At 36.1% G+C, this 23,310-nt stretch overlaps 1 protein-coding gene across 5 annotated transcripts in view; it reads left to right on the forward strand.

Annotated features, from left to right (window-relative positions):
* The first annotated feature begins 5,046 nt into the window (after positions 1-5,046).
* The window catches only part of LOC108071213 (transcription elongation factor 1 homolog), a 56,703-nt gene continuing 38,439 nt past the window's right edge, over positions 5,047-23,310 (forward strand). Inside the window, exons 1-3 of one of the 5 annotated variants that reach the window (XM_070284864.1) lie at positions 5,049-5,259; positions 6,370-6,536; positions 6,653-7,302. In XM_070284864.1, coding sequence (XP_070140965.1) covers positions 5,144-5,259; positions 6,370-6,536; positions 6,653-6,702 — 333 coding nt within the window. In that variant the 5' untranslated portion in view covers positions 5,049-5,143 and the 3' untranslated portion in view covers positions 6,703-7,302. Of the gene's footprint in view, positions 5,260-6,369; positions 7,303-13,026; positions 13,547-16,050; positions 16,254-23,310 lie in introns of those variants that run through there. The other 4 variants (XM_070284863.1, XM_070284865.1, XM_017161894.3 and 1 more) reach the window with 4 other exon arrangements.

The raw sequence follows: 23,310 nt of genomic DNA on the forward strand, positions 1-23,310 counted from the left end.
GCGGAGGGGACCAAGTCTTGAGAAAAGGGGGCCACTTGCTGGTAGTTGCGACTACCCAACGTCCCTCCCCATCAAGGGGGAAATCAGTGACTGGCCACTCAAAACTTTCCTTTTCTTTCTTATTTACTATTATCACTAAAACCTTGTTAGAATAAGAAAATACGAGTTACGTAGGAAGAAGCTAGGTTTAGTTTAGTCATTCGCATTTAAGTTATACTAAGTTTCTTAACCCGCAGTGCCATGAGTTCAAGAGACCCGAGACGCCCAGTGACGGGCACCGTAGGCGAAGACGAAGACGTGGAAATGCAAGAGGTACTGAAACAATCGATGCAAGACCTACTGAGCGATCCACTGTGGGAGCCAGACCACCTGATCCTGGAGGCTGAGGCCACCTGGAGGACGTCCTCGACCTCTGCGTCCCACCAGGGGACCCGCTGGGAAGCATAGGCGATGGAACCAGACGGCAGATTTGGGGCCCGAACCCGCCGCGGCAGCGGTCTCCTGCTGGCCAACTGCAGAACGCCGCAGTACCACCTAGCTCCAGCGAAACATCCAGCGGGACATCAAGCGGCGCCATCCCAGGCAGTTCGGGCGGATCCTCGCGTGACGCTTTGTTACCCGGATCTAGCGGATCCTCTTGCGACGCGCTGCTACCCAGCTCGGGTGGTTCCTCTCTCGACGCCACACTGCCCAGCGCAGACAGGTCTGGCAGGGACGCCATGCTGCCCTCCATCAGGGGAGTGGCCAGGACGACCGTCGAGATGCCCAACCTACAACCACGGTACGAAGACATCTCCAGTGCCGACGAAACAGAAACCACGGCCCGGTCGTTCGCCACAGCGCATAGGGGTTCCGAAGCAGGAACCCGGCTGTCCAGCGCCACCACGGATGAGGTCATAGAGGTATCGGATTCCGACGACCGAAGCACGCCCCTGTGGAGGGAGATATAACCACGGCCAGAGACTCCACCGCCATCTTACCAGGAACTGTTCGTGCCAGGCCCCTACGAAAGCCCCCGCACCATGGCCAAGAAGCACCTGCCAGTATTCCGCGCAGTTTCGTAGTAGGTTTCGCTTGCCAGAATTAGCCGCGACTGTGCATTTGCGCATTAGTTAGGGCTGGCAGTATTACCTCCGATTTTGCTGTCTGTGAGTATTCCGGGCATTTTCGTAGTAGGTTTCGCTTGCCAGAATTAGCCGCGACTGTGTCGTCTGCGAGGGCATTTGCGCATTAGTTGGGGCTGGCAGTATTACCTCCGATTTTGCTGTCTGTGAGTATTCCGGGAATTTTCGTAGTTGGTTTCGCTGGTCAGAATTAGCTGCGACAGTGCGGTCGGCGAGATACCCCTCCTCAACTGTCTCAAAGATAAAAAAATTTATCTGATGAGGACTCTGGGCGGACTGAGACGCCGACCCCAGCAAAACGCATCCTTATAGGGTCTTCCCACACAACATTAAAGCACATTCAACATCCGTTGAACAAACGCTCCATAAGGTTTTGCCGTTCCGAATTTTCCCAAATGGACCGGCGTTAGTTCAACATTAAAATCTAACCACGGTTTTTTTGGCGATAGTTAGGCGATAGTTTTTCGGTGCAACTCTGATTCTTCTTCTTAAGGGGTTATATACCTTTTTTTTTTCAAAAAAACGAAACATTTTTTTTTTGCTGAATCCTAAAGTATATCCCCTAGAGAACATTTTCCAAAATTTTCATAGAGATCCGAATAATAGTTCGATAGGAAAACAGCGTTTTGAGGCGCGGTTCGTCACGGCTGCATATACTCAACGTAAAACTTTGAATGCGATTATCTCAAAGTCGTATTTTTCCAAAAGTGCCTTTGCGGTGACCGCGATTGCACAAGAACTATTTGATCGATCTTCTTCATTTTTTTTTTTTAAATTATTCGTAATGATTGTGCCGAGTTCGTGAACGATTCAGTTTTGCAGATTGCATTTTGATTTTGCAGATCAGAATTTTTTAATAAAATTTTTAGGACTCGAAAAATCAACTTTTTGGAAAAATCGTTACTGTATGCAGAAAAAACCAAATATTCTTGAAAATAATCGTTCACGAACTGGATATAATACTATACTAATAGAAATTGTTTGGTTTTTTTTATTTCAGTTGACCTGCTGGACTTCCATCGTGGTCACCGCAAGCCGCTATAAAAAAAAAAGGGTTCCGAGAGAATTGTTATAACTTCGTTAATTATTTATATTTTTTCAAGAACAAACGCTTGTTGTTTCGGTAAAAACATGTACTATCAATAAATAATACCTTCAGTGTCATAAAATAATTGCTACACACCTGAAAAAAAAATCGAAAGTTCCCTCAATTTTTTCGCGGCCAAAAATACTTCTAGTTGATGTATCGTTACGAAATTTATACCAAAAATCAAGAAAAATGTTATAAGTATGTCCACAAAAAATGGACCATATAGCACGTCTATATCATATAGCTGCCATAGGAACAATCTGTAAAAAATTAACATTTAGTATGAAAAACTTTTTTGTTTTTCAAAATATCTAAACCAAATTCAAATTATATGTTTGGCGTATGTTTATATATTCTTAGCAAATTTGGTTTAAATCGGATATCTATATCTTATAGCGCCCATACAAAATTTTAATAAAATCATTGTTTTCCAAGACCTACATTTAATTTTTTAAACTCTTAATGAGAACATTGGTGAAATATAAGTGCCGAAAAATAATTAAAAAATTATTAACTTATATATTGCGTATTTTATTGGTCTAGTAACAAATGTACACAGCTTTAGTGGGGGGGGGGAGGGTAAGATTAATTCGGTGCAAAACTGCCCACTTAAAAAAAAATGTTTTGGCGAAACGGCTAGAGTTAGCTTAATGAATTAAATACCATATAATGAAATAACATTTGGACTTTTTTTTTAATTTTTGTATTAAAAAAAAAATATTTACAGGCTTACGATAAAAAGCGAATCTCCTGAGTCCCCAAACCCGATTTTTAACTAAAAAATTAAGTTAATTTGTTTAAAAAAATAGAATAAAAAAAAAATAAATTAAAAAAAGCTTTACCTGAGTACCCGTAGAATTAGTTAAAGAACATATGTTCCAAATTTCAAATCCATTGGTAATGTAGATTTCGAATTATCGTGTACACCGATATTTCAAATGGCTTTTTTCAGGAGAGCGCTTTAAACTTTGTGATACTCATACATCGAACATACATCTGCTTTCGTGTCACTCTATCGAAATCTGCGCCCTCCAACGCAAATTTGTTCATAAAGCAGCTGTAAAAATATAAATTATTATAAGTATATACATAAGTATTAAAAAACATACGAAAAATATACATACCTTTGACGGATGACGTAATAAGCATCTCTCGAATGGACATTTTGGACTCTGTCCCAAACCAGGACCATTGGCGCGCCACTTCGTCGGAAATTAAGTCTCGCCAGCATAAATAAATATAAATCTAGTCAATATTAGTTGATTAGTAAGAGATTGTACACATTAATCAATTTAAATTTAACACTTACCGTTGAAAACACGTGCGTCTTGTAAAAAACTGTTCACTCACGTCCGCACAACTCGCCGGTCAAAAGGAAAAGAGTCGCAACGGGATAAATTCCACAAACCAAAAGAGTTAAAAGATGATTCAATAATATTTGCCTCTCGCTCATTTGCAGCGAAATAACAAAAAACAGGCAAGCGACAAAAGAAGTAAGGAGAAGAACCGTTCATCGAGTTCTAGAAATTTCGTTGACGACAAGATTTTTAACGCGTGCAGTGCGTTTTATTGTCCGTTAGCGGGACATTTGCGGCATTTGCACGGGTCCCAGTGTTCGCCCGTTTCAGTATCCGTTTTCGTTTCAGGTTTCGACAATTAGGCAAACCTATTGCGGTAAGTCCGCTATTTGGCCGCCCACTGTACGTTTCAGTGTCCGTTAGCAATACGTTTTCGGCATATTCACGAGCAACGCCACACGGTTTGCTTTTCGTCCGTTTGCGCGTCCGTTTTTGAGCATTCCCCGAACCTAATGCGGAAACTCCGATTCTTTGTTCGCATTTAATATTTTTAGCGGACATTTCTCGGATCCATCCGCACCGAGACCGCTCTTTGCCTGCTGGGAAAGAGCGAATGCCCCGATGAGTGTGTATAGGTGGTATAGGCTTCCCAAATCTATAAAATAAAGTAGAGGTAGGCGTTTTATATTAAATAGTAGCAATTGGGGACACTTTGGGGCAAGAATATACAAAAAAAAAAAAACGCCAACAACTATTTTGGGCATGCTTGTAGCTTTGGTGCCACATTTTAAATTCCTAATTTCATTTGTTCCTCGCCAAGTATGTATACACTTTCGCAGTGTTGGTCAAATTAAGAAGAAGAAATCAGAGTTGCACCGAAAAACTATCGCCTAACTATCGCCAAACAAACGGTCGTTAGATTTTGAGGCAAGAATATACAGAAAACACTAACAACTATTTTTGACATGTTTGTAGCTTTGGCACCACATTTAAAATTTTTTTTTCCATTGTTCTTCGCCAAATTTGTTTACATTTTCGTAGTGAATGGTCACTAAGAAATCAGAGTTGCACTGAAAAACTATCGCCTAACTATCGCCAACAAACCGTGGTTAGATTTAGATGCACTCTAACCGCGGACCAACATGAGAAAATTCGGAACGGCATAACCTTATGGACCGTTTGTTCAACGGCCGGTGTGTGGGAAGTCCCTATAACAGTGAATAATTTAAAATTCACTATGAAAATGTAAACAAAGATAGCGATGAACAATTGAAATCATTTAGATTAAGTGCGGATAAAATCCTACGCATTGCTACTGTTAAACAGCCGAAATAGTTCATAAACTCTTCCAAATCGGCCTGTTCAGCCATCTATGTTTACGGGTTAGAAGGGGCACTGCGAAAAATCCCAACTGTTTCACAAAGATGGACTATATGGGAAGACAACATATTGGAAAACTGTATTTGTATATATATTTAAATATTAAAAATGTAATCTTAGTGTGAACGGGGCATTAAGTTATTAATTATATCAATTTTCTGCTATCTTGACTAATTACATTGAGTTCTTTTTATTTTTTAATAAGCGACGTTGTTTTCCCGGCTGAAGTCATTCAATTTATAGAACGAACTATGGGTAGAAGGAAGTCAAAAAGGAAACCACCGCCAAAAAGAAAAAACATTGAACCCCTTGACCAACAATTTAACTGCCCGTTCTGCAACCATGAAAAATCGTGTGAAGTTAAAATGTAAAATGTTTTTTTTTTGTTTAGTGTAATATTTGATTATTCTATACGATACATTATTTTCATACATACTACATATTGCATGATACGTACATACATAAGTAATTTAATAGAAATTATTTATTATGTCTCGACTACCTAATTATATTCAGATGTATGTATATATGTACAATGTACATTGTAAGTACATGTACATATAACATATGTACATACATACAGTGGATCGCAGCTTATTTCGTGAAGTCAAGAAAATTAAATTTCAAACGTCCTTGTGGCTAAACGATTGAAGATAATCCAAATATTTAAACGCAGTACTTTTAGTCCTTGTACTAACATTTATACTGAACAAAGACAATTTGGTAAAAATTTCATGAAAATCGGACGACTATATCATATAGCTGCCATAGGAACGATCAGGAAATTAATAGAAAAAAAAATTATAGCTTCGTTGTTTTTCAACGTATTTTTATCTACTCTGAGAAATAAGCTTATTTTGTTATTCTAGAATTTTGGTATAAATTTCATTAAAATCGGACAACTATATCATAAAGCTGCCATATAAACCGATCGGTAGATGTAGAGAAAATGTAAAACTGGGAATATAAAACTGTAACTGTCAAACTGTAAACATAATAAGTATAGGTAAAATGTTATGAAACTCTGTTTAGTGTCTGTTTTCTGCATTATAATTTATAATATAAATATGAAAACCAATCTGGAAGGGTATATAAACTTCGGCGTGCCGAAGTTAGCTTCCTTTCTTGTTATTAATTTAATATAAACAATTTTGTGTGACCTCTTATCTCATTCTGAATACCTTTCAGAAGATATGTCAATTAAATTAACTAGTTGTTTTTAGGTTTCTAGATTAATTTTAATCAATTCCCCTAAGGCACTACTTTGTGATAATTTTGGTCAAAAATCTTAATTTTTGGGATGGCTAGTCTAATATTTGCTAAAAATTTTAAGGGGTGGGTAAGGTTAATTCGGTGCAAAAATGCCCACTTTTCAATAATATGTTGTGGCGATAACGTTAGCTTAACGAATTAAATACAATGTAATAACACAACATTTGAACATTTTTTGATAAATTTTGTATTGAAAAATATTTAGAGGTAGAGGAGTTATAGGGGAAAAAAGTTGGTTTGCGGTGTACATCCTAACAGTCCACAGCAGCGATGGGCACGAGATCCAACGGTTTGAGCAGCAGCTCGCTGAAAAAAAAAAACAACAACAACCCCCAGCGTTGCTACGCGTCGCAGCCACGCGCCACACAGAATGTGAGTACACTGACAAAAACTTTTTGAGTAGATCAATATCTTCAGCCATTTTTGCGTGCATTCATGTCCGCCTAAGAAAAACGAGTGTAAAAGAAATCCAAACGTTTTTTCTTTAGTGCAGAAGTCAACGCCAGCCGCGGAATGCTGGCCCGCCGAAAAAAGTTAACGGTTTAAGCAGAGTGAGCAAGTTGAGCCACGGCGTGCCCATTGCTGGTCCACAGAATCATACGATCTAAAAAAAATATACCACATTCGTTAAAGGATAAGTGTCCCGAGGTATTCACAAAGCGTTTTTATTTTTAAAAATTTTTCCCGATTTTGTATCAAAATTTGAAGTCAAAATCCCGATTTTTGACTCCAAAAATTAGTTAATTTGTTAAATAATAAATATAACAAAATTAAAAATTAAAAAAAGCTCGACGTGAGTACCTGTAGATTTATCTAAAGAAGTTATGTTCCAAATTTCAAACCGATTGGTTCAGTAGATTTTGAGTTATCGTGTACACCGATTTTTAAAATGGCATTTTTCAGGAGAGCGCTTTAAACTTTGTGATTCTCATGCATTGAACACCAACCGACCTTCGTTCAACTCCGCATAACTTCGTCAATTTTACTATGATCAATGTAAAAGTTGGACACAATATTCTTTCAAAATCAAAAATAAAAAAAAATTTACGAAAAAAAAAAATTAAATAAATGTTTGGTTTCTAGCTCAATATTAGGTCTCCGCCAATAATTTTAGTTAAACTTTTACCCATCAGACAAAGACCGTTCTCAGTGTGGATTGATACGAGAAATGTCAAATACAAATTATGAAATAAGAGTTATTTTACAATTATATAGAAAAAATAGGAAATTAATTCTTATTATTCAAGTTTTATAAAAAAGTTGTATAATAAATCTTATTTTTCAATTTGTATATAAAAGTTGAGTTATAACAATTATTTGCAATTTTTAAAATAATAATTGAAAATTAAAATTATTCTCCAATTTTTATTTTTAAAAATTGAAAATAAAAATTGAATCGCAATAACTTTTCAACGGAGCGGTATATCTTAAAGATTGACATATATAATTAATCTACGCTTCAATACCTTTCATTTGATGTATATATTGTGGTTATTGCATGTGTACAAATATGTACAGCTGTGTTCACTGAAATAGCAGTGCGACAGAGGAACAACTTCAAAACGTTTTTTTGTACATATTCCTTTTTGCAAGCTGATCTATTACACATTGTTTTTGTAAAATGGAACATAAAGATAAGAATCGAGAAAAAATTCCGTTAGATTTGCTCTATTTTTATGTTTTATTGATATTTTTTCACATATGCAGCTCGTTTTGGCCGATCACTGAAATAGCAGTTTTTAATTTTCTTTCGCAAAAAGTGACGAAATTTCTTTTAATTTTGTAAAAAATGAGTTTAATTATGGTCGTTATTATAGTTTATACTATAATACACCTTTACAACGGAAAAAAATTATTTTAGTGGGCGCAGGACCTCACTGCTCCATGAGAGAAAGGTATCAGATTACTTAGCCTAGAAAGAAGGGCAAACCATGTAAAGAGACTCCAAATCTTTCAAATTGTTCTTTTAAAATAGTTTATAAATCATAAAATATGAACCGAACCCAAAAAAACCGAGGTACGATTCGCAAAACCACAATTGTACAGGCTCGACGCGTACTTCGCTTCAGCAAAGCTCGTCCTTTTGCATCCTCTAGGGATATATGAGCAGGAATTGGCATGGGAATCAGTCATGGGACCATTCGCCGGGGACTTATTGAATCAATTTTAGATTCGCGAAGTCCATGGAAAATGTCACTGCTTGGTTAAAGTCATATCAAGGCCAAATTGGAGTTCGCCAATAGCCACTTGAACTGCCACTATTCAAATGGCGTAATATCCTTTGGACAAATGAGTCCAAACTGGTTTTATTTGGTGGAATAGGACAAGACAATATGTCCGTCGAACTCCAAATACATAGTACCCCCCAAACCATACGCTGAAGACAGTAAAACACGGTGGCCTAAAAGTCATGGTATGGGTATACTTTTCATACAACGTTATAGGTTCCGTATATATGATCTGCGGGATCAAAGACCATTATGTTTATGTCTAAATATTAAAAACTGTCTTGCAGCCGTATCCTGAGGAAAATATGCCATTAATTTGGACATTTCAGCAGTACAGTGACCCTAATCATACCAGCAAGTTAGCCAAGGAGTGGGTTCTTAATGAAAAAGTGGATGCAATGCCATGGCCTGCACAGTCCCCGGATATAAATCCGATCGAAAACTTATGGAGGACATCAAGGGCTACGTATTAAAGAAGTTTCCGACTTCTAAGATGCAGCTTTGGCAATTTGTGCAGGAGGAATGAGGCCATATTCCCCTCAAGCGTTGCTAAGACTTGGTGGACTCCATGCCACCCAGGTATGAGGCTATGATAGCTTCTAAAGGCTATTTAACAAAATATAAGATCATAGTCAATTAGAATTTAAGAAGAAATAGGTTTCTTATACGATATTTTTAAATTTATGAAGAATTTTAGTTTTTCACTGCTATTTCAATGATCTTCTAAAAGGTTTATGTTACCTAAATTAAATGATTGTGGTGTTGTTAATAATTAAATACACTAAGCCCTTATGAAAAAAAATTTTATGAAAATAGTGTTTGTAACAGTATTTTCCAATCTTAAACGTCGTGGGGCACTGCTATTTCAGTGAACACAGCTGTACATGTACATAAGTGTATATAATAAAAAATTCACCGTTTAACAAACAAACATGAATACTGAGATAATTTCCCTGGAATTTCTTGAACTGAAATTGGCGGAAATGGAAATTAATAGATACTCTCCCAAGTCACTAGACCCAAATGTGAACATAATGGAGTATTGGGAGAGTAAAAAATACACTTACATGCCCTTATACTCTGGCTAAGGTTGTTCATTGTGTTCCTGCTACGGAGGTTTCTGTAGAAAGAGCCTTTTCGGCGCTGAAGCTAGTGGTATCTGACTTAAGGTGCAAGCTTTCCTCTGACTCGATTAAAAAACTGATGATTTTAAATTTAAATAAAATGGGAAATAAAAAAAATAATATATATATATATATATAATAAAAACCAACGAATAAGGAACAAACAACTACACTCTCTGAAAAAAAACGTTAAAATGTTAAATTGACCGGTGCTGTTGCCAAGGTATTTTAGTATCCTTGTTTATTTGGGGAATGTAATAAGAATTACGTATAGTACGCATATTTTTATGCATATGCAATAACCACAATATATACATCAAACGAAAGGTATTGAAGCATAGATTAATTATATATGTCAATCTTTAAGATATACCGCTCCGTTAAAAGGTTATTGCGATTCAATTTTTATTTTCAATTTTTAAAATAAAAATTGACACGTAACTATTATTTTCAATTTTTATACCCTTGCAGGGTATTATAATTTCAGTCAGAAGTTTGCAACGCAGTGAAGGAGACGTTTCCGACCCTATAAAGTATATATATTCTTGATCAGCATCAACAGCCGAGTCGATCTAGCCATGTCCGTCTGTCCGTCCGTCTGTCCGTTTCTACGCAAACTAGTCCCTCAGTTTTAAAGCTATCTAAATGAAACTTTGCATATAGTCTTCTATATACTCTCACTGCTATATATGTCGGAACGGGCCGGATCGGACGACTATATCATATAGCTGCCATACAAATGTTCGATAAATTTTTAGAAAAAAAATTATAACTTTGCTGTTTTTAAACATTTTTGCATCATTTTTTAGATATGGCCATTTTATATTATTTCTGAATTTTGATAAAAATTTTATAAAAATCGGACGACTATATCTTATAGCTGCCATAGAAACGATCGGGAAATTAATAGGAAACAAATTATAACTTCGTTGTTTTTCAACGTATTTTCATCTACTCTAAAATATAAGCTTATTTTATTATTCTAGAATTTTGGTATACATTTCATGAAAATCGGACAAATATATCATATAGTTGGCATAGGAGCGATTGGTAGATGTAGAGAAAATGTAAAGGTGTGAATGTAAAACTGTAACTGTCAAACTGTAAACATAATAAGTATAGGTGAAATGTAATGAAATAATATCTGCAAGGGTATACAAACTTCGGCGTGCCGAAGTTAGCTTCCTTTCTTGTTAAAAATAAAAATTGGAGAATAATTTTAATTTGCAATTATTATTTTAAAAATTGCAAATAATTGTTATAACTCAACTTTTATATACAAATTAAAAAAATAATAATTATTATACAACTTTTTGTTAAAATTTAAAAATAAGAGTTAAAGCGCAATCCAAAAATAAAAATTGGTTATAAAAGTTTATTTTATTTTTGAGAACTCCTTCAAAAATTATGGTATACCTAAATATTTTATCTTTCCAGCTCAATTTTTTGGTAGTAACTTTTATTTTGCTCATAACTCTTATTTGCAATCCCTGCTTACAGCAATAGTTTTGCCTAATTGTCGAAATCTGACCCGCAAACGAATACTGAAACGGGCGAACACTGGACCATTACAATTCTATCATGATCCTATTAGCATGAAGAGAGCCATTTAAAAGGAATCCAACACAGTAGTCTAAAGTTTTCATTGGAGCTTATAATTCGGCTGATTTTCTTTTGGAATGTTTTTATCTTTACCAACGAGTACAAGATTAACTAATTTAATCCTGATGGTAGTCAAAATTATTGGCGGAGAACCAATATTAAGCTAGAAACCAAACACTTGCCAGCTACTGTGAAGCAAGGCGTCGATCGTGTCTGGCCTTAATGGAGTAGGAAACCAAATTTATTTGGCAGGATATGGGAAACCAATACGTTCTTTTCAATATAAAAGATGAACACGTTGCAAAATGTAGAAAGCGTGGTCATCCGGGATAGTTTTCCAAACTACTAGTGCAACGGCCCCTACTATTTATCGGACATTCGGAAGCTTTAGCTCATACAAAACGGTCCTAATGACAAAAAATTGTAGTGCCTTAGGGGAATTGATTTAAATGAATCTAGAAACCTAAAAAAACTATTTAATTTAATTGACAAATCTTCTGAAAGGTATTCAGAATAAGACAAGAGGTCACACAAAATTGTTTATAATAAATCAATAAACATAAAAACAAGGTGCACGAAATAAGCTGCGGCATGCAAAAATCCCTCAAAATTGTTTTCGTTTAATTACAAGGACTAAAAGTACTGCGTTAAAATTTTTGGATTATCTTCAAACGTTCAATAGGAACGTTTTAAATTTTCGTTTTTTGACTGCACGAAATAAGCTGCGATTTCGAATTTCATACATGTTTTCTTTGTATTACCAAAAGGCGTAGCGGAAATTAATCCTAAATCATTTTAAAAATGGAAAAAGTTGTTAAAATGTATACATAAGTTGGTTAACCTAAGTCCTAGTGCTGTTTAGTAAATCATCCAACGGTTCAATCAGGAAAATCGGGAGGCAGACAAAGGCTTCGGCCATGGTGCTCTAAACCAAATTTTTATTAAGGGGGTCTTTCTCATTCAAACCCCGTTTTTTGGACCCTTTTTAAAAAAATTCTTATTTGAAAACGCAACGAATAATTGAAAACTTTTTTTATTTATTGTATTCAAAAATGTTCAAAGTAACTAAAAAAGTTGTTCTTGCCTCGATACGAGGGTTGTTCAAAGAGTAATGAGACTTCAAACTTGGTAGTCGAAAAAAAGGGTGTCGTCCTGGCGGCCACGATTCAGGGTCTCCAGAGCGTCCGAAATGAAAAAAAAAACGGGGTTATAATCAGAATTGATGTCATTTTCGGGTGACGGAACAGATTTTTTTTTTAATTTTTAAAACAAAATGGCGGCCATTCAAAAAAAAAATTCTCGATTTCAGGCTTTTTTTTGTAGATTAGTGTAAAAAAAAAATAGAAAAAAAAATTAAAAAAAAATCTGTTCTGTCACCCGAGAATGGTGACAATTCTGCGTCGATGCCACTTTGTTTCATGAAAATCGGTTCAGTTGAACTGGAGATATCATGGCCGCCAGTTCGAAAAACGTGGTTTCGAGATAAACGCGTTTGATGTTTGAAAAAAGCTCATTTTGCAAAGAACTTGCTTCACAAAAAAGGCTGTATCTTCTAAAGTAATTCGAATTTCTAAAAATCCTTTTGGGGACATATACACACCATCCCAAGCTATAAATAAATGCAAAAAAAAAATCGAAAAAAAAGTTGCCCAATGAGAAGACCCCCTTAAGTATTCTGTGGAGACCCCCTTAAGTATTCTGTGGAAACCGCTGCTTATTGCGAGAAAACAATTTTAAAAGTAAAGTTACCATAAACCAGAAAAATTCGAAGTGCAGGTTTAAATTGGCCAAGAATCATATAATTCATTAGCTATCGTTCTGAAATTAAGTTATTTTTACAGACGAGTCCTAATTCAACATTTATGACGCCGGACGAAGTGCAGTATTTTTAAAAATAACCCATTTCAGACCTCCACTACAAGAACCTAAAGTCAAGCACTGTGGCGGTAGTAGCATGGTTGATCTGGAACTGTCCTCACGTGGTTTATGCTCTTGCCAATTCACCACACCTTATCGTCATTGAGTATTTGTGGGCAATTTTGGATCTGGGCATCCGCAAGAGGCCGATGTCTAATGAAAATGATCCCAAACAGCCCCTTGGAAAAGTGGGCCAAGATTGCAAAGGAGACCTCAGTATAGTCGGTTTCTTTAATTAAAACTCGCTTACAGGATTTCATTAAATAAAATAAAGAAAAAAATATTAAGTTTAGTAACAATCGAAATATCTAAGATAAACTTCCATGCACGAAATAAGCTGTGAAATGAAAATATCCAATACCTTAAAGATTTTGTTTTTAGCGTTCTGTAGTGGAATTCAAAAATAATTAAGTGCTTTAATAAATGCTTAAACCTATCTCGAATAGTTTTGAATTTAAAACTTACCTCTTCACGAAATAAGCTGTCAGCCACTGTATGTATGTACATACATACATATGTATATACAGTGACGCACTTAACTGTTGGCACAGTTCTAAAGATGAACTTTAAAAGTCATTACTAGGCGTATGCAGCATTTAAACAAACCAAATTATTTGTATACCTTTCGGAGTGCCGAAGTTACCTCCCTTTCTTGTTTGAAATGTTATTACTATACAACAACCAAAATTTCATTTGTGTTCAACATAAACTTTTTAAGTTATAAACAAAAAATAAAAGACAAATGGCAATGAGAAAAGTGTACGTAAATATAGTATTTGGGTTACCATGAGCAGCAACAGGCAGTTAGCCTGTATTCGTGGGCATCGAAGCCACCAAATTATCCTGCTCCTGAATCTTTATCTTAGCCCACTCCTCCTGTAGCCTCTGTTTAAGGATAGGAATACTACTTATTGCGGCGATTCGACCTTTCAGCTCCAAAATTCTCCATACGTGATCTACAATATTTAAATGTGGACTTCATTGTGGTGAAAATTCTCCTAAATTCTCCATACGTGATCTACAATATTTAAATGTGGACTTCATTGTGGTGAAAATATTTTCTGGCGACCATAATAACCCAGCCAATCCTTCACAATCTGCGCCGTGCGCTGAGAAGCATTATACTGTTGGAAGATCCATTTCGTATCGAGGCATAATATGTCCAAATATGCTCTCCAATTATGTTTTGATATGGTCTTTCACTCAACACGATTATATAACCCTCGAAGACTAAAATTCCTACTCCCGAAGCTGTAACTTCTACAGACACTATGAAACTTCACTCCACAGAGTTCACTCCAATGTGTTTTTAAAGGGCTGGTATTTTAAACAATAACACTCTTTCATAAACTTTAAGCTAATTGCCGATCTTTCAATTGTAAAACACATAAAAAAATAATAGGTTAAAATTAATCTTAGGAACATTTCCTTCATTTTTGGTATGCTGACAATCTTTAGATCCGACTATTTATTCGAACCGATTTTAAGGCGCAACCGAATAATATTTTATATAACTAAAATATTTATTTAAAAGTCAAGGTAAACTTTAGTTAATTCCATTGTGCAATATTCAGATAATTATGTAAAATGAATATTTGATATTTACATAATCGACTAGTATTTTAAAATATTTAGTTTCCGGACTTACGGGTCTGAATCCGCCAGCCAAATGGCAAAAGGAAATCCGTAAATAATGTAAACAATAAGGTGCCCAAATAGCTTCATTGCCGGGCGCCACAAGTAACATAGAAAACCGATTATTTTTAAAAAGGACCTTTTTGCGTTCTACCAATCAGTTAACTTGAGATCAATCAAAAACTCCATTAAATTAAACAAGGAGTGAATGGTGAATGGTAGTTGTTTTTGATATTAGCCTATTAAACCCCACTAAGAAAAAACTGCTCTTCACACGTGCTGTGCAAATGTGTAGCCTTGAACACTTTTTGGATGGCTGATTTGCTACCTTTTTTGTGAATAGAAGTAATGGGTATCTAGTTCAGGCATGGCCAATCGACACCTTCAGTACTGTTGGGGATAGTCACATCGATAGTAGAAAACAAACTGACTTTCACCGGATAAAGCAAGCGCTAAAGCGAAATTCCTTACGTAAATGTTTGACTTGTGAACAAGCCAGCAATAAAATAATGTTTGTGTTGTAGTTAGAAAAGTAGTTGAGGAATTATTTAAGCGCCAAATAGGCAAAGGTATGTTAAAAAGACCTAAAACTACTAAAGGAAAGAAAAGTAGTTGACTAAGAATGTCTGTAGGAAACTTCAGTTGGAAAGGAAAGGTGGTTCTAATAAATGGCAAATTCGGAATATAGAGGAATGTAGAAACATCTCATAAAAGTTGAACTAAAATTATCTGATAGCATCACACAAACAATTTGTCGTAATTGCTTTGCTAGAGAGTTCCTAAATTTCCATTTTTGGATCGCCAGTTACTTACTTTTTAATTTAATATCACAACTAGTATACATTGATCTATTATTTATTTGTTTGCCCTTGTAGGTTGTTATAAAACTTTAATATACTGCAAGAGAACACAAATAAAGTGGAAAGGGTAATATTCAGTACTCACAAAGTTTATATACTTGTTCTTGATAACATCGAGAGCAAAGTCGATTTATTTATATCTGTCGGGCAAACTATCCCAGTAGTTTTTCTTTTTTTTCTATTGCGGGCAATATAATACATACGACGAATAATGAATATATATAGATATATCTATAATGACCATATCATCTTTTAATTTCTATTGCAACTTGCATATTGCATAAGTTGAAAAATGACAATAAAATAATTAATCCTCGTTGATTTTTAACATATGAATATCTACTATTACTTAACAAACAGGAAATTGTTCAAACAAGTAACCTATAATTGGTTTGTGTTTTCAAACTGCAAGTGAATACAAAATATGGTAATCTAAAATATTTTGTTAGGCTTTGGAAAAAGTTTAAAAATTAGTATATATTATATATTTATCTTATTTTAATTCTATTTTATATTTCAGGGACAAGGGCAGGAACACAGCAAAAATAACATGCCGAGTGTGTTTGGAAGATTTCCAAACTGGAATAAACTTTCTTTCAGAACCCATTGATGTTTACAACGATTGGGTCGATGCCTGCGAAACTGCAAATTAAATATAAGTAGTTTATAGAATTCTTAGCTAACATATAATTAAGTCAATTAAAATATAAAATTTAAACTTCATACGCAAAATTATTCTAAGCCCGTACAATTAAGAATTATGGTTTTTAAATTGGGGATAACGGAAGGACAGTAGGGTTTTCTTTTGGATACTTCCAAAACACGGGGACATCGGCAAACTGCCGAAGAGGTAAACATGCAAAATTGTGACATTGATGGGGAACCCCAGCGACTCGACTTATTTAACTTAATAAGCTTTAGATACATTTTTCATTAATCATGAAAAAAAAAATAGATTTCGAATTTTTCACCGGTGTACTATGGTCCAGATTAGGTTTTTTTTTTCGCATAAAGTCGATTTTTCTATGTTAATATATCGTTGTTTTTCTTATTTTAACCTTATAGTAAATACATTATAAAAATTTTAATTAAGGGGGGGGTAAGGTATTTAATTTTTTTTTTCGTAAATTTTTTTTTATTTTTTATTTTTAAAGTTTAACATCTTAAGAATATTGTGTCCAAGTTTTACATCGATCAGAACGAAATTGACGAAGTTATGCAGAGTTGAACGAAGGTCGGTTGGTGTTCAATGCATGAGAATCACAAAGTTTAAAGCGCTCTCCTGAAAAATTCAATTTTTTAAATCGGTGTACACGATTACAGAAAAACTACTGGACCGATCGATTTGAAATTTGGCACACACATTCTTTAACTAATTCCTCAGGTATTCACGTCGGCCTTTTTTTAATTTTTAATTTTTATATATTTTTAAATTAAGAAATAACGTTTTTTTTTTAGTCAAAAATCGGGTTTTTGACTTTCAAATTTCCTAAAAAATCACAAAAAAACTAAAAAAAAAAAACGCTTCGTGAATACCTCGGGACACTTATCCTTTAACGAATGAGGTATAATTTTTTTAGATCGGATGATCCTGTGGACTGTTAGGATGTACACCGCAAAACAACTTTTTTTGGAGGCGAGTCTGGAGATTCCCTATAACTTCTTTACCTCTAAATATTTTTCAATACAAAATTTATCAAAAATTATTCAAATGTTGTGTTATTATATGGTATTTAATTCATTAAGCTAACTTTAGCCGTTCCGCCACAATAATTTTTTGAAAAGTGGCGTTTTTTGCACCGAATTAACCTTACCCCCCCCTTAAAAGCTTTAAAAGCGCCACCAAAGCTTTTTAAGGGTCCATTCTGGATAGTTGTGTACAAAAAAGGGAATTTTAAGGAACTTTTTGTGGTATAGGTACTTCAAACTTTTCAAGTATATTCATGATAGTTTAAAGATGATTTTGTAAAAATTTCAAAAATTTTGAAGCATATCGTGAAGCAGGACACAGGGCGACATAAGCCAATGCGCGAAAAAATAACCCCTCTGGTGATTGTTCTACAGGTCGTAAAAATCGTCTGAAACAAAAAATTCTAAAATGTTCTTGTTTAGTATGAGTTTGGTTATGGAATATACTACCTTTATCGAAATAAAATACAAAAAAACAAACTGGCGGCGCACAGTAGCGCCTTTTCTCATTTCGTGTTGCAAAAATCATAACTTTTGAACCAAATGAGATAACTAAATAATTTAAACGGCATTGGACAGGTAATTGTTGTAAAATTTATATATGTACTGCATAATGTGCCACGCCCACAAATAGGGTATTTTATAGGGTATCTAAGAGAAAAAATAATTTTTTTTCTATGAAAACGAATTTTTAAAAACAAAAGATTGTTAATTTTTTTGCTTTATTTTTATTTAATTTATAAAATAAAAATATTTTGAACACTGAATTTTTTTTTTTTTTTTGTACAATTTTTTGTAGTATTTTTAAATTTTTGTTTAATTTTGACTACTTATTACTAAATATATGCTTATATTTGAGGAATTTCTAATAGACTAAGCATTTCTGGACTATAATCACTTGATTCAATCTCTTTTCGTGATTTTACATGCCGTAGAGATGCAATAAATGGGTCAGATGATGCAGCCAACATGTTGAACAGGTCCTCATTTTGCATCAGTCTTGATGACTTGTATTTCTTATAGAATTTATTCAGCGACTCCTGAGCTTCTTCCGAAAGTTCTCCAATAGGCAAAGATTGATATTCAATTATATCTTTACCATGTTCCAAAATTTTGTGGACTGTCGGGGTCAATCTTTTATGTGGATACTTCTGAGCCAAAAGTGAAGCTGTGATGGAAGCATATTCCCCATATTTTACGGAATCAATTTTCTCCTTGCAATTGAGTACATTCAAGATCGTACCCAATCTTTGAATGATTTCCTCGTCAACTCCAGTGATTTCTGCCGCAACATGGCAATTTTCAAAAAATCTCCGAGAAGTATTTCCATCGTTTGAGTTTCCATATCCCGGTTTTGGGTCTTTTAAAGGGTTACATCATGCACGTGTTATACCTGTGCATCTTTGTAAATATGTCCCAAATTCATGTTATGCAATTTTTAGGTAAGACATTTTTTACCTAGTACAACCCAAAACTATTTTGTAAACAACAAAATGGTCTACCTGTTTTTAAAAGTACTCTTTTTGCCCCTTTGGAAGTATAATCAGGTATAAATATTAAACCTAGTACAGCCCAAAACTATTTTGTAAACAACAAAATGGTCTACCTCTTTTTAAAAGTACTCTTTTTGCCCCTTTGGAAGTATAATCAGGTATAAATATGAAACCTCCAAACCCATTTTAAAATGTACGTTTTGTCCTTCAATACAGAAAACATAAACAGATTGAAAGTATTTGGGATGCAAAACAGTTGCGCGCTAAATTTGGTATATAGTATATACCGTGTAAGTGGCGGTTATGGTATTTTGGTATATTTTACCCTGAGTTGTTTTGGTTTTTTGCATTGCATTTCCGCAGACGCAGCCGATGAAAGTTAATTCTGATCCAGGAAAGATCCACGGAACTTGTAGTCATAGTGTAGTCAGTGGCCGGCATTGGCGTCAAAAGATATAGACTACTTTAGGCAGAAAAAGGTGAAAAAAATGGACACCTGGCAGGTAGCGATTTACCTGTAGAAGCCCAAACCAAAGTGTCGTTTTTTTTAGGTTCTTTAATAGTTTATGAATGTATCTATCATTTAAAGTAAAAACCATGACCATTGGTTTTATGGTTTTTTTGTAATATTACCTGAAAGTCGACCAATTTACACATTTTTTTGTATGATGCAAAAAACGAAACAAAGTTCAACTTTAAATGCTCATAACTTCTACAAAAAAATCTTAAAATTGATTTTATTGCAGATTCTGAATCCTTGTTAAATTTCCGTTTTTGCGAACATGACTTTTTCGATTTTTGCAACGCTAATTGTTCGAGAGGCGCTACTGTGCGGCGTTTAAAAAATAAATTTCGTTTTTACTGAAAATTTTCGTCACTTTTTGGTCGATAAAAAATCCTATAAGTAAGCTATCTATATAATGGTTCCATTCCATGGACAATTCAATTACGCGTTTTTGAAAAAAAAAATGTTAAAAATTGACTGAGATATGACGGTCGCCTGCTCCAAAAATGTCGTTTCCCAGAAATCGCGTTTAAAGTTTGATGTACGCTCTGTACTTTGTGGGAGTCAAGCCGATTGGCAACGCTAAAATAAACTTTCTGGTTACATATTTAGCAACGAACCAGATTAACAAACTATCGGTCCTGCCAAAAAGTAGTTTCGATACTCCTTTTCATAAAATGCCTAAATAATCCCCTAAAAACGGACTATCGTAGCTGTGGTCACTCTTGATTTGAGCATTTCCGTTCTCTTTTCTGGATGGCGTGATCGAGTGCAGTTCAACTTCTCTGCAAAGCTAAATTTTAATCCGCGTGCATCGAGACAAAAAGTTACATTTTTCCCAAAGTGAATACTGCCATTGCCTAGCTCAATTTCTGCTTTAATTATTGCGGGTAAGCTTTCGAGTGCGTTTTAACGCTAGTGCCTAATAAAGTGATTCCCGAAAATAGTGCTTGCCGCCCGTACCACGTTCCAAGAATTGAAGATTTCTGTGGAACTCTGATTGTCAGCGCAGCCCTAGCCTGACTGCATTGTTCCGCCCTTGACTTCCGACCACGTGTAGTGGAACCTCACTGACGCCATCGATCGCAGCCAGATTCATTCATATCTGCGAGCAAACGGAGCGTTCGCCGCGCACAGCGGGAAGCTGTGCTTTCCTCCTCTCTGCTACTAGAAGAGCGCAGATCGGAGCACCCCGAGTTGGTGTCGCACTTTTTCTTCTTCTTCATTGGAAGCAGGGAGCAGCTCTTCGTACACCCGACTCTTCTTCTTCTGCCGCACACACAGAGTGGTGTGCCGCCCCTTGCCGCACACACATCGAGTTAGTGTGCCCCCGTTGCCGCACACACAGGCTTCTTCGTGCACGAGGCACCATTTTGCATTCGACTTGTGCGTGCCACACGACCGAACAAGAATTTGCTTGTTCCAGACGCCGCTTGCGTAGCCGCGCTAAAGCAACCGCGACACGATCGAACGTGTTAATTCTTGAGTATCAGTAGCTTAGTGTTGAACTTATGTAAACTTGCTAAGGTATATTTACTTATAATTACTTTTGATTCCGATTTAGCTTATTTTGTGGAAATCGGACAAATATATATATGTGATTTTCCTCCATTTAAATTAAGATCTACAAACTTTCTCTCAACCCGACATAGGATCTCATTCGGCTCTTCCCACTACATTCCAGGGAGGCAAGATAAAAACCCGTTCAGCTTCTCGAAACGCAGCTAAACAGAGTGTAGGGTATGTTCAAAATTCCTTGCAGGAGGTTCGTATCGAGGACAACTCAGATTCGAGGGTGGTAACAGAAGACCGCGTAGAACAACTAATTCAGAATTCAATGCAGGCCTTTCAAGCTAACATTCTTCAATCAATGACAGAACAAATAACTATGGCATTCACTCAATTGTATAGAGCCACATGTGCCAATAACGGACAGACTAATTTCGCTCGAGACGGTTCCGAGACCAACTCAGATCAAAATAATATTTCGCGAACTAGGAATTTACCAGATTTTCGCAGCGATCGAAGTGATCTATCCTTGGATCGACCAGACAGAATTTCAAATATTAGGAAGGAATGTCAACGACACGAAGAATTCTTTCGTAATACTCGGACAAAGCCAATTCAATATCCTAACACTAGCAAACGTTATATAAACGCAAGTCTTCAGAAGGACGATTACGAAGTTCAGTCTGAAGAAGAACCTGATGTTGAGGACAAAATTAATGCTGTTATGACTTCAGCGGAAATTAAGTGCTGGAACTGTGACGAAACATGCCACATGTACCATGATTGCCTTAAATCCCGCCGTATTTTCTGTTATGGTTGCGGTACACCGGAGGTGTATAAACCCAACTGCGCAAATTGTAAATCGGCCTTAAAAACGTCAAACAGGACATTCGTTGTGTAAAGAAAACGAATGTTTGCCATTAGCCTTAAAACCAGACTTGCTGATGGCTGAAAACAAATCGTGACCTTCACGATTAAAATTCCCCTGACTTACAACATAATTAAAACAAATTCAAATTCTTAATAGTTACTTCCCTAAAGTTAAGCGTAATATTCGGGAGAGATTTCTGGTATACGTTTGGAATTTCTATTAGGCAATCAGCTGTGATCAGCAAAATCAACTTTGAATAAAAATCAACACTAAAGTATGTTGCGAAATGAAATCTTTCCATGCTTTGGTGTACCCGAACAGTCGTGAGGATAACGGAACTCAATTTAAAACCCGTGATTTCTCTGACTCTCTTTCGAAATATGACGTTCGTCATAATTGGCCAGTCAACTTATCTCTTCGAGGACTTGAATGGCAAAGAACTTGGAAAACTCCATGCGAAGGACATATGGTAACAGCTTTGACTCCTTTTTCAGTTTTTATTCTTAGTCACAGGGACTAAAAATTAAATCTGTGGTTGTGGGAATCGTAGCTGTGGTCACTCTTGATTTGAGCATTTCCGTTCTCTTTTCTGGATGGCGTGATCGAGTGCAGTTCAACTTCTCTGCAAAGCTAAATTTTAATCCGCGTGCATCGAGACAAAAAGTAACATTTTTCCCAAAGTGAATACTGCCATTGCCTAGCTCAATTTCTGCTTTAATTATTGCGGGTAAGCTTTCGAGTGCGTTTTAACGCTAGTGCCTAATAAAGTGATTCCCGAAAATAGTGCTTGCCGCCCGTACCACGTTCCAAGAATTGAAGATTTCTGTGGAACTCTGATTGTCAGCGCAGCCCTAGCCTGACTGCATTGTTCCGCCCTTGACTTTCGACCACGTGTAGTGGAAACCTCACTGACGCCATCGATCGCAGCCAGATTCATTCATATCTGCGTGCAAACGGAGTGTTCGCCGCGCACAGCGGGAGGCTGTGCTTTCCCCCTCTCTGCTGCTAGAAGAGCGCAGATCGGAGCACCCCGAGTTGGTGCCGCACTTTTTCTTCTTCTTCATTGGAAGCAGGGAGCAGCTCTTCGTACACCCGACTCTTCTTCTTCTGCCGCACACACAGAGTGGTGTGCCGCCCCTTGCCGCACACACATCGAGTTAGTGTGCCCCCGTTGCCGCACACACAGGCTTCTTCGTGCACGAGGCACCATTTTGCATTCGACTTGTGCGTGCCACACGACCGAACAAGAATTTGCTTGTTCCAGACGCCGCTTGCGTAGCCGCGCTAAAGCAACCGCGACACGATCGAACGTGTTAATTCTTGAGTATCAGTAGCTTAGTGTTGAACTTATGTAAACTTGCTAAGGTATATTTACTTATAATTACTTTTGATTCCGATTTAGCTTATTTTGTGGAAATCGGACAAATATATATATGTGATTTTCCTCCATTTAAATTAAGATCTACAGCTACTCATCATAGTCATCATGCCTGCTGACATCGATGGATATTGCGTAAGTACGGCATAGCCGTGAAATAAATAATACCTATCTGAACATATATACTCGCCAGATTCCACAGTAAATAGTAAGATAACCTCAAGATATTAACTTTTAACGTAAATATTTCTACTTTAGTCTGATCAAAAGAGGTTATAAGTTTTGAATATCGGATTATTGCCAATTGTTCACGCCAGAAAGGCGCTCAATTTCGG

This window comes from Drosophila kikkawai, chromosome 3L, assembly GCF_030179895.1.
Source record: "Drosophila kikkawai strain 14028-0561.14 chromosome 3L, DkikHiC1v2, whole genome shotgun sequence".
Classification (NCBI taxonomy): Eukaryota; Metazoa; Arthropoda; class Insecta; order Diptera; family Drosophilidae; genus Drosophila; species Drosophila kikkawai.